General features: G+C 48.1%; 1 protein-coding gene across 1 annotated transcript in view; it reads right to left on the bottom strand.

Moving 5' to 3' along the window:
- LOC106745530 (teneurin-a) overlaps window positions 1–12,926 on the bottom strand; it is a 730,052-nt gene that overhangs the window by 438,427 nt on the left and 278,699 nt on the right. Inside the window, exons 5-6 of the mRNA XM_014621223.1 lie at window positions 4,329–4,532; window positions 2,800–2,964 (exon numbers count right to left, since the gene is read on the bottom strand). Coding sequence (XP_014476709.1) covers window positions 2,800–2,964; window positions 4,329–4,532 — 369 coding nt within the window. The remainder of the gene's footprint in view (window positions 1–2,799; window positions 2,965–4,328; window positions 4,533–12,926) is intronic.

Below are 12,926 nucleotides of genomic sequence, written 5' to 3'. Positions count from 1 at the left end.
TAAGTAGGGAACATTTACGCAGCAGAAAAACTTTTTGGAAACACATTTTCGAGGACAACCAAACAGGATCTGTTGTTTCGAAAGAGTTTTTCTGTTTTCCACTTCACATCGCGATTTTCAACGAAATATACGAAACATTTCGAGTACTTATATATTACAAGTACACACGCGCGCTACACGCACGGTTACGGAATGCGGAAGTTGATGACGAATTTGATAAGCATGGATAACGTAGAAACAATCCTCAAAATGTTGTTACATATAAACTAACATAATCACGTTATTCTTTTCGTATTTTTCATATTCACATTTAGTAAATATCAGTGCGATATTAATAATTGCGCTCAGCAGGGAAAGAAGCTCAGTGAGCGCATAGTGATTATCGTCTGTGATTGGAATATTCCATTAGATTCTTGATTCCAAGGGAATGTACCAATCAGGATCAATGTAAATCATTAAATACTCATTGAGCTATTTTTTCTGCTGAATGCAAACGATGTAAATGTGATGAAAATGTGCGCTACTGTTTTACCACATATCCGTTCTTTATAGCTAAACCGGCTGTTTTTAGCAGCAAAGAGTGGGCGTTCTATCGCAATGTGATAACCTACTCTGGACTGATTTTGGGTATTCTAATCGGAATCTAAGTTGTGTGTATCCGATAAAATCTGGAAAAATGTCTATACGGACGGCGGTTTGCGTCGTCGAGTAGGCTCATTCGTCCGGCCGGCTGATCGGTCGGCCGCGACCGTTTCGCAGCTTTGCGGCGGCAAATTACCGTAACATTATCGAGTTTCGCGCGCTCGCCAATTCAATAACCCGCTTCCCGACTGGGTCACATTAGACTACGGCGGTCTAATGTAATATCAATCGTCTTTCTGGCGATAGCGCGCGCGCAGGGTTAACGCGGGTAAGCCCTGACCGTTGGGAGCCATTTGCTAATAGATGCCGCGACATGCCTCCATTAGACCGCAGGGACATTCTGGCGAGCAATATCCCATCGGAGATTCAGACTCGAATTACTGCTTACGAGATCCCGGTAATTATACGCAGGATCTTGCCGCGCGTAATGTCCGCCGCCGTCCTCGGCGCTCTCGTTGGCGAAGCGTCGTGCGTGCCGAAAAAGGGAGGGAAATAGAAAAGGGGGGAGGAAAATAGGAAAAAAAGAAACAAAGGGGGGATCGCATCGAAACGATATCGCGCCCGCCAGCCGGCCAGTTTTTCAGATCCGGTCCTATCCACCGGTGTCCTTTTATCCGCGTCCCCGGCGCGTTCCCGCGATATCCGCGGGCTAATTGGCAGCCAGCCTCCCCCGAACTCGGCGCATCGACGTCGGGCGTCGCGTCGCCGCGAAATGAGATCCGGGCGAAATTTCGTTTAAAACTTAGCCGACGAGCGTAAGCCACGTCGACCGCCGACCGTCGGCCGCCGCCGGTTCAAAGCCGCAAAGCTACTTTCTCCTCCCGGCTCCCCGTCCTCGTGGTCGAGCTCGAGAGCTGCGTTACACGGTAAGGCGATGCGTGTACTTAGATAGCGCGTTGCACGAGGACGAGGAGGACTGCGACAACGACGGGAGGCCTAAATACCGTTGACGTTTCGGGACAATATAGTCGCTCAGGTCACGCTAACTTTGACGGTGGCCTAACTAGCCGGGCGCCAACTGCTAACTCCGTTAGCCTCGGGCTTCAGAGACTCTCTCTCTCTCCCCTCTCCCCTTCCTCCCTCTCCTTGTTCTGCCACGCTCTTTCTCCCTCCCTCTCTCTTTTACCCCGCAGAAGCTGCAAGTCTTTGCTGCTAACGTTGCCACTGTGGAAGCCATCTACCGACACTAAGCTGGATGTTGCAACCGTTACTACACTGGACGACAATGAACTAAACTGCCAAAATAGAAAGTCCCTTGGTTATTTAACGAGCCAACGCGTAATGCGGTTTGCCGATTACGGTATTGTTCGCCGGACGATAGCGCGCGCGTTTGCCTTTGCCAAGATCCCTTCGCCCTCGGCCGTTTCGCGAAGCCTTCACCCGGCTGTCGGTTTCGCGCGAGACGAGAGGGAGGGACGCTCGTAATGAGAACATTTCGTAGTGGTCGGAATCGCCGCTGCGTACGCGTTGCCCCCGATTTAGCGAGGGTGAAAGAGAGAGAGAGAGAGAAAGCACGATGTGTTTTCTCACACAGTTCAAAGTTATCGTTAAAGTATAGTTCTCGANGGGGGGGACCGGGACGGAGGGAGGCGAGAGAGACCTTCTTTCGCTCCACAAACGGTTCTCGTATAATCGATAGCCGCGCGATGTAGGAAAGTCCTGCATAAAATGCATTCCGTGGCTTGTATTCCGCAAGCGCCGCCGGGTTTTACACGCGATCCACGGCTCTTTTTTTTCCCCTCCCCGCTCGCGTTTCTAGGTGACGATTAATATTAAGCTTTTAACGAGGGACAGGTTTGCGCGAAAACCCGATTTAACTTCGGCCAGAGGCTCGATACCGGAGCCGGTAACTCGGTTAGCCCCGGTAATCGCATTTGAGGCATGGATCGTTAACTTATCGCACCGCGGCAAATTTTACGTCGTGATTTAAAGGGCCGATCCGCTCAGGGCGATCGACCCGGGATTTATCCCCGGATCTCGTCCCGTTCGACGGATCTCTTTGTCGAAACGGCGCCCGGTTTCGTTCGTCGGGAGTGTGTATCGTCGGGATTATCGAGTCGTCGAGCGACGAGCGAATGAGCGGCGCAATGATTACGCATGAAATGATGACGTGTGATCGCGCGGGCGGAAGAAAAAAAATCCGGAGCATTCGCTTACCATTGGTGAGATGCATGCGGGTGTGTTCGTCGGGGAAGACAGTTTCGGAACGATCGCTCGCGGTGGAGCTACTGCTCAAGGCGCTTGCGTGACCTCGGCGTGTTCTTCGACCTAAGGTACCGCCGCCGGAAGTCGTCTTCTTTGTGGACGCGTAAACGGTCTCACCTGCAATGAAAAAAATACGAATATCTTTGTGCAAACCGGGCGGAAAGCTGGTCCCTTTGGAAGGGGCGCGCGCGCCAGGCGAGCTCCGCTAACGAGCGCGAAAGCGCGCGGCATAATTCAATTTTCCAGCAGCGCGTGGACAAAGGAAATTCTCGAACCTTTTAAAACCCCTTCAGAATTGCTTTCGGAAAAAGGAAGGTGGCCTGTTTGTACGGTGTGAATGAAACATTTTCGCGCAAGTTCGCTTCCGCAAGTTTCAGCGGGCGCTGCTCTTCCGTAGCGCGCGCGCGCGCGCGCGCCTCGGAGTCGCGCTTAATATTTCCGCGCAAATCACACGCGTGACAATTATTTCCTCGACAATTGAAGGCGGACCGGAGGCGCGCGTGTACGTGACAAGTGCAATCTGAAACGAGTTGGAAACGTGAAACCCGATGAAGTGCCATCGCGAGTCGAAATTTTTCTCACCTCGACGTTCTCAACCCCTTCGACCGTATTGTAGGTCAGATAGACCGTTTCCATACTTTTGAAGGATCCTGTATAATGTATCCTTATGACGCTAAAACTAAAATTTCGACTCGGGGAAGCGTTCACGAGGCGAATAATTACATGTTAAGATGGCGGTGCGGAAAGTTTGCGGGAAGTTTTTAATAAATGTGCGCACCGCAAGGCAGCAAGCGAACGTTCAAAAAACACTCAGGGTATTTTTCACGAAAATAGGCCGGCAAACGGGAATTGTCCGCAAGTTACCGGCAAATTTAATGCATAGCGAACGACGAGGGAACAATACAGAAACGTTCATTCCGACTACAAACATTTCTTGAGCGTTTCCGCCCGATTCGCTGGAAACTTCTCTAACCTTCCTTATCGAGCAGGACATTATTTCTTAACATTATTTACCTTACGTTAAATCAACGCAAAAATTTGAGTGGACCACCTGAGTGACATGTGAAATGTATCTGACACAAAATTTGTCTACTATATAAGAACCGGGGATTCAGTGTTATTCAATCAAAATATCTTCGGCTCGTTTGCCGTCACGTTAATTCAACCGATCCTTTTCCCCCGTGCAGCTCTTACCGTTCGTTAAAGGTTTAAGGGGTAAAATAAGGGGTGAGATTCCGACTCATCGGAACAACTTGATACCGCCAGCAGTTACGCGCGATGACGTATCGCTTCTCACTTTAAATCGCCTGTCCGCCGGAATTTCTTAATTAGTTCGCGTTGCGCGCATACGTCGCGATTGCGCGAGTCGGCCCCGTGCGCGGTATAAAATAGCGCCCGATGAAATTCATCTTGCGGCGAGTCCGTAAGTATCATCTTGCGTGCAAACGAACCCGTTCGCGGATCTAATTAACTCCCCTTACCATTGCCGTTGCGAGATCTCTCGGAAGATACGCTGCCGTTATAATGATGCCGGCGAGAGTTTGTGCTTTCGAGGGGAAACGGAGAAGCTTGCCGATGATTCGGTGTCAAGGTTGGGGGCGGTGTAGGAAACGGCGTCGTCGGGTTGTCCGTGGTTGCTGCGCCTTCCGTGTCGGATCCCGTGCGGTACGATCGATCTGCCGCATCTACACAAATTAATCATGCGTTAACGGTGAACGAACTCTTCTCCATTAATTCGTCATGTTCTCAGCGAGAAAGGAACACTTATATAGTCCACTCCTCTTCGTCCGATCCCTTACAAAAATATGCCACCGTTTTTATTCTTCATATGACCCCTTTCCGATCCCGTTTTTAACCCGTCCGCATCATTTTGATGCTCGTTTCTTGGACTCTCAGACACGGCCAGTCTATTAAACGAAAAAATATGACGAGTACACTCGAGTATACATGAGCTGATGAGTGACAATACGCTAACACGTTCTTCTTTTACTCAGTTTCGTTTCAATACGAGAAGACGCATGTTTAAAGAGCCGTACATTTATTCGTGCTATTTCAAAATGTGCAATGTGAGTGCTTGTGAGGGAGGTTTGCTGGATTCCGAAGCATGACGCTTTGTAAAAAATAAGAAAGAAATCTGTTGATTTTTTCCCAAAAATATTTAGAAATGGATTATTAGTATTATTATAAAAAAGAAACCAAGAAACAAAGAAATTGAGATTGTGTCAAAGTCGCCCCAAATTGTAAATTCAATGTTGTACATTAATTATGTCGTCTATAATATTTTAAATATAAAAATATACTTATCGGAATTTAGAAGCTTTCAGTTGAAAAGATCCAAATAAAAGTTAAAAGGTTATATTATTTCAGCCGTCAAAACGATGATTTTCAACAGAGCCATTTACGCGTGACAGAAGCGTAAATTACGCAAAAGTTGTTATAATCTCAAACTAGTGTTGCTATCTACATTTTTATACCAGAATCAATTAAATCGAGCAATCTGCTGAGCAACAAATAAGAAATAAACATTTCTCAAATTTGCGCTAAAATTATCCCAACTGGGCCACAATTACCCCATTTTACGACACTCGAACTAAATTTTCGCGAGCTAAAAACGGCGAAATATTATTGTAAAGAATCTCAAATATTCCAGTATTTGAATTTTACATTGAACACCACTTTTGACATTTTAAACAGTCGGATCGATCATCTCCGATTTGATTTAATTTGCAACTTCCGTTTCTAAAGCCGCTAAATTTCACTCGGATTTTCATTATTATTCCGAAAATTCTTCCCTCGAAACTTTATCATCGCGGATGCGCGTCGTGAATTCTTCATTCGCGAATCCGTATCATCTCTTTGATCCCGTCGTTCGCGGACAACCGCAAATATACCGTAAACACGATCTCACATATGAATGCATATGGCTCCTTCAATCTCGGCTCTCTCTCTCTCTCTCAATATATATATGACGGAAGCATCGTTCCATTTTACAGGACCCCCGCTGCGATGCTACCAATTACCCCGCTTCGCTTCTATCGCCGGTCGACATTTCCGCCAGCTCTCTCTCTCTCTCTCTCTGCCGGATCCGAGGCACTTCGTCGCGCGTCGTTGCCCCGATCTGCATTTGCTTAAGGTGACGCGCGAGTCTAAACTCTTAAAGGCGCTTGTCACCAAAGCAGTGTCACTCCGAGGGAGCTTGCATTACCCGACGCGCGATAGCGGAACATAAGAAGCACCGGGTAGAAGAGACTTCCCGCTGTAAGAAATGCGCGGCGCCATGGTATACGCGTGTCGGTGTGTCTGCGCAGGATGCGCGACCACGTACGTATATAGATACGGCTGTATTTTTAACCACGCTGACACCGTGTACAAGGTGTACACCGGGAGTTATTTCTTTGACGAAGAGGTATACTCGGAGATGCGCGGGGCTGACGTTGAAAGGATAGACGCACGGGGAAATATAGTTAGTCGGGCCGTGGGAGGAATTTTTCCGTGACGCGTTCCCCCGCGCACCGCGCGTCCCCCGGTTTATATATCCCCCTGTCGTCGATGATAGAACGCTATATCGTGAAATTACTTCCATTTTCAATTCAGAATCCGCCCTCGGCTCGGCGCTCGATCGACAGCTCGAGTTAGTTAACACATTGCCAGCCGCGCGAATTGCACCCTTTCACCAGGCTTTGAAAGCCATACACTTCGTAAACAGTGCGCGGCAACATGTCTTGACCGAAATTTTGACATTTGATGCGGGATTCATTGTAATGAAATTCAATGACGAGGATAAGAATTTTTCTTCAGAATCATCGAGGAAAGGATAGATCTGTCCGATTGGCTGGCAATATGTTCCGTAGAGCTCGACAAAAATATAGTCTTAACATTTCGGAGAAAACGTTTTCCTTCCAATTTCACGCGGGTTTCTTCGTTCTCCGTCTTAAGGATACAAGTATTCGTTAAATAAAATTCACGTGTGTTCGGTTAAAACCTGTCACATTTGTGTTTTTCCTAAAGGAAAAGAGGAAAAAAATTCGCGGAAGAATTGGAAAAAACAGTTTTTTCCGAAACTTTGAAACTATTGACAAAAACGAAACTTTCGTCGCATAAAATACGAACTCCGCGCCACATTTCAATGGAAAAATGTTGGGCGAAAATTCCCGTCATAATCCGTCATCCTTCACAGGCCGATTTTAAGTATTGTGGGGTAAGATCGATCGCAAGTATAATTTCCGTCTCGCCTCGTGAAGAGTCGTGAATCATCAAAAGTTCAGATTGATTCAGGTAGATCAACGATCATCGAGAAATGAATAAATCTACCTGATCGGTGGGCAATGTATTGAAGTAGTTGGTCCGTCGAACCATTCCATTAGGAATCCCTTTAAATTTTTAACTGTGTATTGATAAAAATATTATCTACACGTCTGTAAAGTTAAAAAACGATTGACTATTTGGAAGCTAAAATATTCACAACTAAAAATAACACTTCTTATATATATCCCTCGAGGTCGATGTCGAATTTTTAATCTCTATTTTTAATTCCTTCTGAAACACATTTTATCTTATTGAAAAACTAATTGTGGTATTAACAATTAGTTTTTCAATAAGTATATTATTTAATTACAATATTGAGACTTTATGCACAATTTTCAGAATTATTGGTCATTCTGTTTGAAAAATATGGCCATAGGAAATTTACGATTACAACAATTTATTGTAATACGAGTATATGTGTACATATCTACACATATTTAAATATTTATATACTATTTTCTATTATGTGTGCACTTCTATCAGGTAGCTCAACTGAATGCTGTATAAATGCATTAGCAAGAAAAATAATTAATATCTCCATGTTCGTAACATTGTGCATATATTTGTCTTAATTTCGCGCTCAAAATTAACATTTATCACTGAGATAGTTAAATCAGGTTACAATAGGAAAGTATTTTTTAGTATAAGTAACAAACTCATATATGCGGGAGAAAATGGTTCGACGGGCCCCAATTACCTCAATATCGCCGCTGAAAATCCGGCACTCTACGGATCAACTGCCTTGGAAGAGGCGGCCGTCATTGACGCTTTTGATCGCGAATACGCGGTTCTCCCCTCAGGGACATGACTCGGCGATACCGCGTGAGACTTGTTAATTGGCGGATAATTGCCGGTTGCAGGACCGCACGTTCTAATTCACTATTAAAGTTCCTCTCGATGTAACCGGACAAAGAGGCGAGATCATAAGCGAGGAAAGGCCGGGCTGGAAGAGCTCGGTATGGGAGGGAGGACGGAGATCGAATCTTGTCGGTAATTAATGAGGAAAGTTTTACAAATAGCCGAAGGCACAGTCACTAAACGCCTTAGCGAGCTCGTGAACCCCCTCCGGAGGATCTCTCTACGCAAAAGTATAAGTTTTTAATTGATAATTATCCTTTCTCGTGCGCGAGGAGGAGAAGGAATAGGCGGGACTACCGACTTCACGATGTGTTTTATGCCGTTCGCTCGCCCGGCACGCTCGTCGTGGAAAAACCGCGCGGCTTTAAAATATTTTCACGCGATAAGACGATTAACGGAGCATCGTGTGTGATTAATGCGCAAAGGAAGGAACGCGCGCGACGATCGGACAGCCCGCCGCTCGTAGAAATAATTCCTCGCGCGCGATGTAAACACGGCGTGTATAAATACGGCAAATTGAGCGCGCTCGCGAATCGGACACGTCATCGCGCACTCCCCGGCCCTCCGGCGGTCCTTTGTTCCGTCCTTTCCTCGCGCAGCGCGGTAACAAGCGCGATATTCGGATTCAGAGGAGGGCCCAACGAGGTGTTAATTACGTTCTCGTGCTCTAAACGTTGTTTGCATCGGAATGGACGCGCGCGTTGCTGCGGATCGACAAATCAGTTTTTCAGGTCGACGGGATCGTACGTGCGAACGCGGAACAAGCGCGCGGGTACGACCTGTGGGTTACCTCGGAACATCAAAGATTCGAAGTGCTTTCTGCCGTCTGCCGGTCTCTACACAGCCCCGGCCTTCGAAGGCCCGTTGTGAGCGCACTCACGATATAAAGAGAGATACGGCCAAGATGGGCACCCTGATAGTCGAGACGTCTGAGAGTGAGTAGCCGAGGGCCGGGGCAGTGGCGCTGATATTGCTCGCATTAAACTTTCATATTCAATCTTGCCACCCACCGTTGGGGTCCCCTTCCCGCCTGCCCTCCCGTCGCTCTTTGCTATGCGGAGAGAGAGAGAGGGAGAGCGAACGAGGGAGCGAGCCCGGCCCGGCATCAACCCCACATGTAATTGTGTTATGCCCTCTTCACCCTCTCTGTCCCTCCTCACGGTCCCGCTCTGTCTCTCTTCCACTCCCCCCCGACCTTTCCTCCGACCGTACCTTCCGACTATTTCTCTCCGGCGCGAGCGCTCCTCCTCGGCGGCCGTTCCCTCCGCGTTACACCCTCGCGACACATTCCTCCTTTATACGTGAGATTTTCCGATCCATATGGATTCGAAAATGTTACCGTGTGACATTTGAGCACGCCACGGCCTTTCCTTTATCGGTCGCCCGCTCCCACCACGTCGCACTTTTAGATCGGGGCGAATGAGCGCGATTACGGCACGATGTTCTGTTCCGCTTCGTTCTTTGTTCGTTAGTTCGCTCGTTCGTTCGCTCGCCCGTTCGTTCGTTCGTTGTCGCGTCGAGAACGCGAATGATGTTGACGGACAGTGCCGTCCATACGCTTTTGCACCGTGTGTGAGTGTGTGTGTGTGTGTCTATCGCGTAACAAAAATCGATTGCCGCTTGCTGTGTTACCCTCGTCCGGCTCAACGTCGAAAAATACGATTCCTTTTTACGAGAGATGCGCCCAAGATATCGGCGGGAAACGTCAAACTCGTCGGCGGCAGCACGCTGTTTCGAATCCGAGTAGTCGGCCTCGAATAAAGGCGCACATCTGAAGGTCGATCGCGTATCTTCGCTTCGACTTTTCTCGCCTCTCCTACTTTCGTCTTATCTGAATAAATCAACGCCGCTTCACACCGTTCGACGCGAAATTATCAGATGTGTAGATCAAGGCTCTCGGCTGCGACTACCCTTATTTAAAATATTGGCACAGAGTGAAAGTTAAGTAGCGAGGAATTGGTATATCAATCAGTACATCTCTTTAGGTTTGCATATTCGAAAAAACGATATGAGTGACGATAAGTCACTTCGACGATTTGAAATCGTAGTCGCTTCTGCTTAAGATCAAACTTATCGTCACGCTTCCATCGTCTTTTGGAATACGTAAATCTAGGGAAATTTGCTGATTGGTTGTTTAACTTTTTTACTGCTTAGGTCTTACTGCTTACGTTTTTCTATGTGACCTTTTCTATGTTTTCTTCTCCCGGTCTTAATGACATCAACAGTGAGAAAAGGCATGCCAAGAATTTTTATACGTGTTATACGTTCAAATAAACAGATGTACCCACAAAATGACACTCGTGATCGTTTCAGTACAAGAATTTTTGGCATTCCGACATCATCAAACAAGGACAGCTGCAGCGAGGGAGCAGGAGATTTAATTTACTTCCTTCCTTATCAAAATAAAGACTTATTTTATCAATGAATAAATAAATCTTGATTTTTGATAACGAAAGCACAAAGGTGTGCTATTTTAAGTATCGACATAATCTCCGTTATTTTTAATGACCTTACACTATCCATCGGGCAGTTGCCGAATTCCATCGCGATAGAAACTTGACGGTTTTGAATCAGTAACATTATCGGTCGATTTTCGAATATTTTTCATTGCTTAAAAAATGTTAGTTAAATGGTGTTGCAACGATTGAAACAGATGAAAATCTGAAGAGGCAATGTCTGGAGAATTAGCCGGATATGATACAACTTTTCGCACTTAATACTTAATACTTGTCGAGCAATGAGAAATATCGCATTTTCATCACGGCGAAAGTTGCTCGATCAAACGAGAATTCCACTCTCGTAACGTTCACTGTATTTCTCCAGGTACACAATCGGCCCCCTGAACACACGATTCATCGATGGCTCATAAGAACCGCGCGTTCGTTCTCATCGATCGATCGAGAGAGAGAGAGAGAGAGAGAAAGGGTTAACCGCGTAACATCTCGCCGGCGCGTCGACGTAGCGAAACGAACAGTCGGCGCTTATCTTTAATCGACCGTTAATCATCGGCACCGATCGCGTGCTCACCGGTGTCCCCTTTCGACACCCCCGGTAGCTCGTGCGAGTGCACGAGCTAGCCGGACGATTTATCTCGCAAGCGCGAACGGGGGCCGCCGACCCCTCCGGCTCGCTCGCCACCGCTCGGAATTTACAGTCGTGTGTCTCGTCCTGTCCGGTGGCATTTCTTCACCCCGGCTTCGGTTCCTTCCGTGGCGACTAAACGCGCGGCGGGTGGGCCCCCCTCGGCCTCAGGGACAAGGAGAGAGGGAGGGAGAAAGAGAGAGAGAGAGAGGGCAAGTCGTGTGCACACGATGCATTTTGTTTGTTGTGTGAGGGGATTGTTGCCATGGTAGCGAACTGCGAACATCGAATGCACTTCACCCCGTCGCGCGCGGGAGCGGTGGTAGAGCCGACACGGCTCGTAGAGCCGGGCGAGCGAGCTTGTGGAAGAGTTAGCCCCCGGCTGCTTTCGCAAGCTCCGCGCAACGGCCCGTGTACACCTGGACACGGTAGACGACGTAACTTCGGCCGGAGCGCTAATTTTCTTCGAAATTTCGCTCATGAACGCCGCGCTGCGCGGCCCCCGCGCGCGTCTCAAAGGCGTTCTTTCCCTCGCGATCTCGTCCTGCCTCGGAATAAAGCAACGGGACGGGGAGCGATGAAGCAACGACGCTTTGATGCGCAACGTGATCCCGCGTTTCTCGCGTTCGTTTCGAGGGCTCGGGGGCATTCTCGAATGAACATTCGACCGTGATTTGTGTGTGCCGCGGAACGCCCAACGTTCCGCGACATTCACGGTTACGACCGGCGTTCTCGGGAGAAGCGCGAGGAACGCGCGCGGGATGTAACAACACCGGCGCAAAGGGTGGGACGGTACACGTGTCGAAGGGAGGGGAAAAAAAGCGAAGGAGCGGCGGAACAAAAAGCGAGAAGAAAGGACGATAAGGGGGTGACGCCGATGCGAGACGCGTTTTTCCAGCAGCTGTCGCACGCACAAGGAACAATGGGATACCTACGTCGCGGCTCATATCGAAAACCAATTTCCGAGCCGTCAACGGAACGAAATCGGACGGTGGTGGGGAGCGGGCGCGCGTTTTTCTGGTAACTGCCAGAGGTCGGAGATCACTTTGAGCCCGGGAGTTTGGCAAGATCGACTGAGGATGAGGAGGAGAGCGGCTGTACCTTCAACAGGTGCAAAGTGTCTCCGTTGAAAGGGCCACTCTCCGACCGCCTCCTCCATCATCCCTCTCTCTCCCTCTCCGCCTGCGCCTTCCGCTTCTTAAACTGCGAGCTCTTTGATAGCAAGGTTGAAGCACGCGCGAGGCATATACAATTACGACGGCTCGTAATAAGCCGATGCTCCGTTTGAGAAAATAACGATGCCCGCTAATGAGGTAGGCATACCCGCCGCACGCTTCGAATTCCGCCCACCGTGTTCCCCTCCCCTCCCGGGAACATTTCAAGTGTTCGTTAATGCGAACAATTTTCCGTCGGAACAAACGGGCGCGACTCGGTATATAAATAAATAAATATATATATATTATATAGATGTATAGCTGATGTTTTCGCGATGAAACACGGCGTGATAGAAACTGCGCTAATGATATTACTTATCCCGGCGCCTTCGACGCCGCGACGTACCTTTCGCATCGATCGTGATATTATGCGCAATGTGTTCGAGATTTGAGAAATGCCCACACCTATCGCTCGCTCTCTCGCGCGCGCGCCGAGTTAGCCGGATATTTAACCACTTAAGAATGGAAGATATTATACTCGGGGCTATTGTGATTTTCATCAATATGGGCGCTTTTATGCGCTTAAATGAAATTCCAAATAGTTTTACGGTTTCGTAGGGAATTTTAATAACTTCCGTTCTCTCTCGCGATCGCGGCACGTTTTCTTTCCCCCCCCCCCCC

Source organism: Dinoponera quadriceps, unplaced genomic scaffold (genome assembly GCF_001313825.1).
Source record: "Dinoponera quadriceps isolate SergipeBrazil2010 unplaced genomic scaffold, ASM131382v1 scaffold120, whole genome shotgun sequence".
Lineage (NCBI taxonomy): Eukaryota > Metazoa > Arthropoda > Insecta > Hymenoptera > Formicidae > Dinoponera > Dinoponera quadriceps.
Note: the sequence above shows the minus strand (reverse complement) of the source record. Positions and strands in the feature narration are given on the sequence as shown.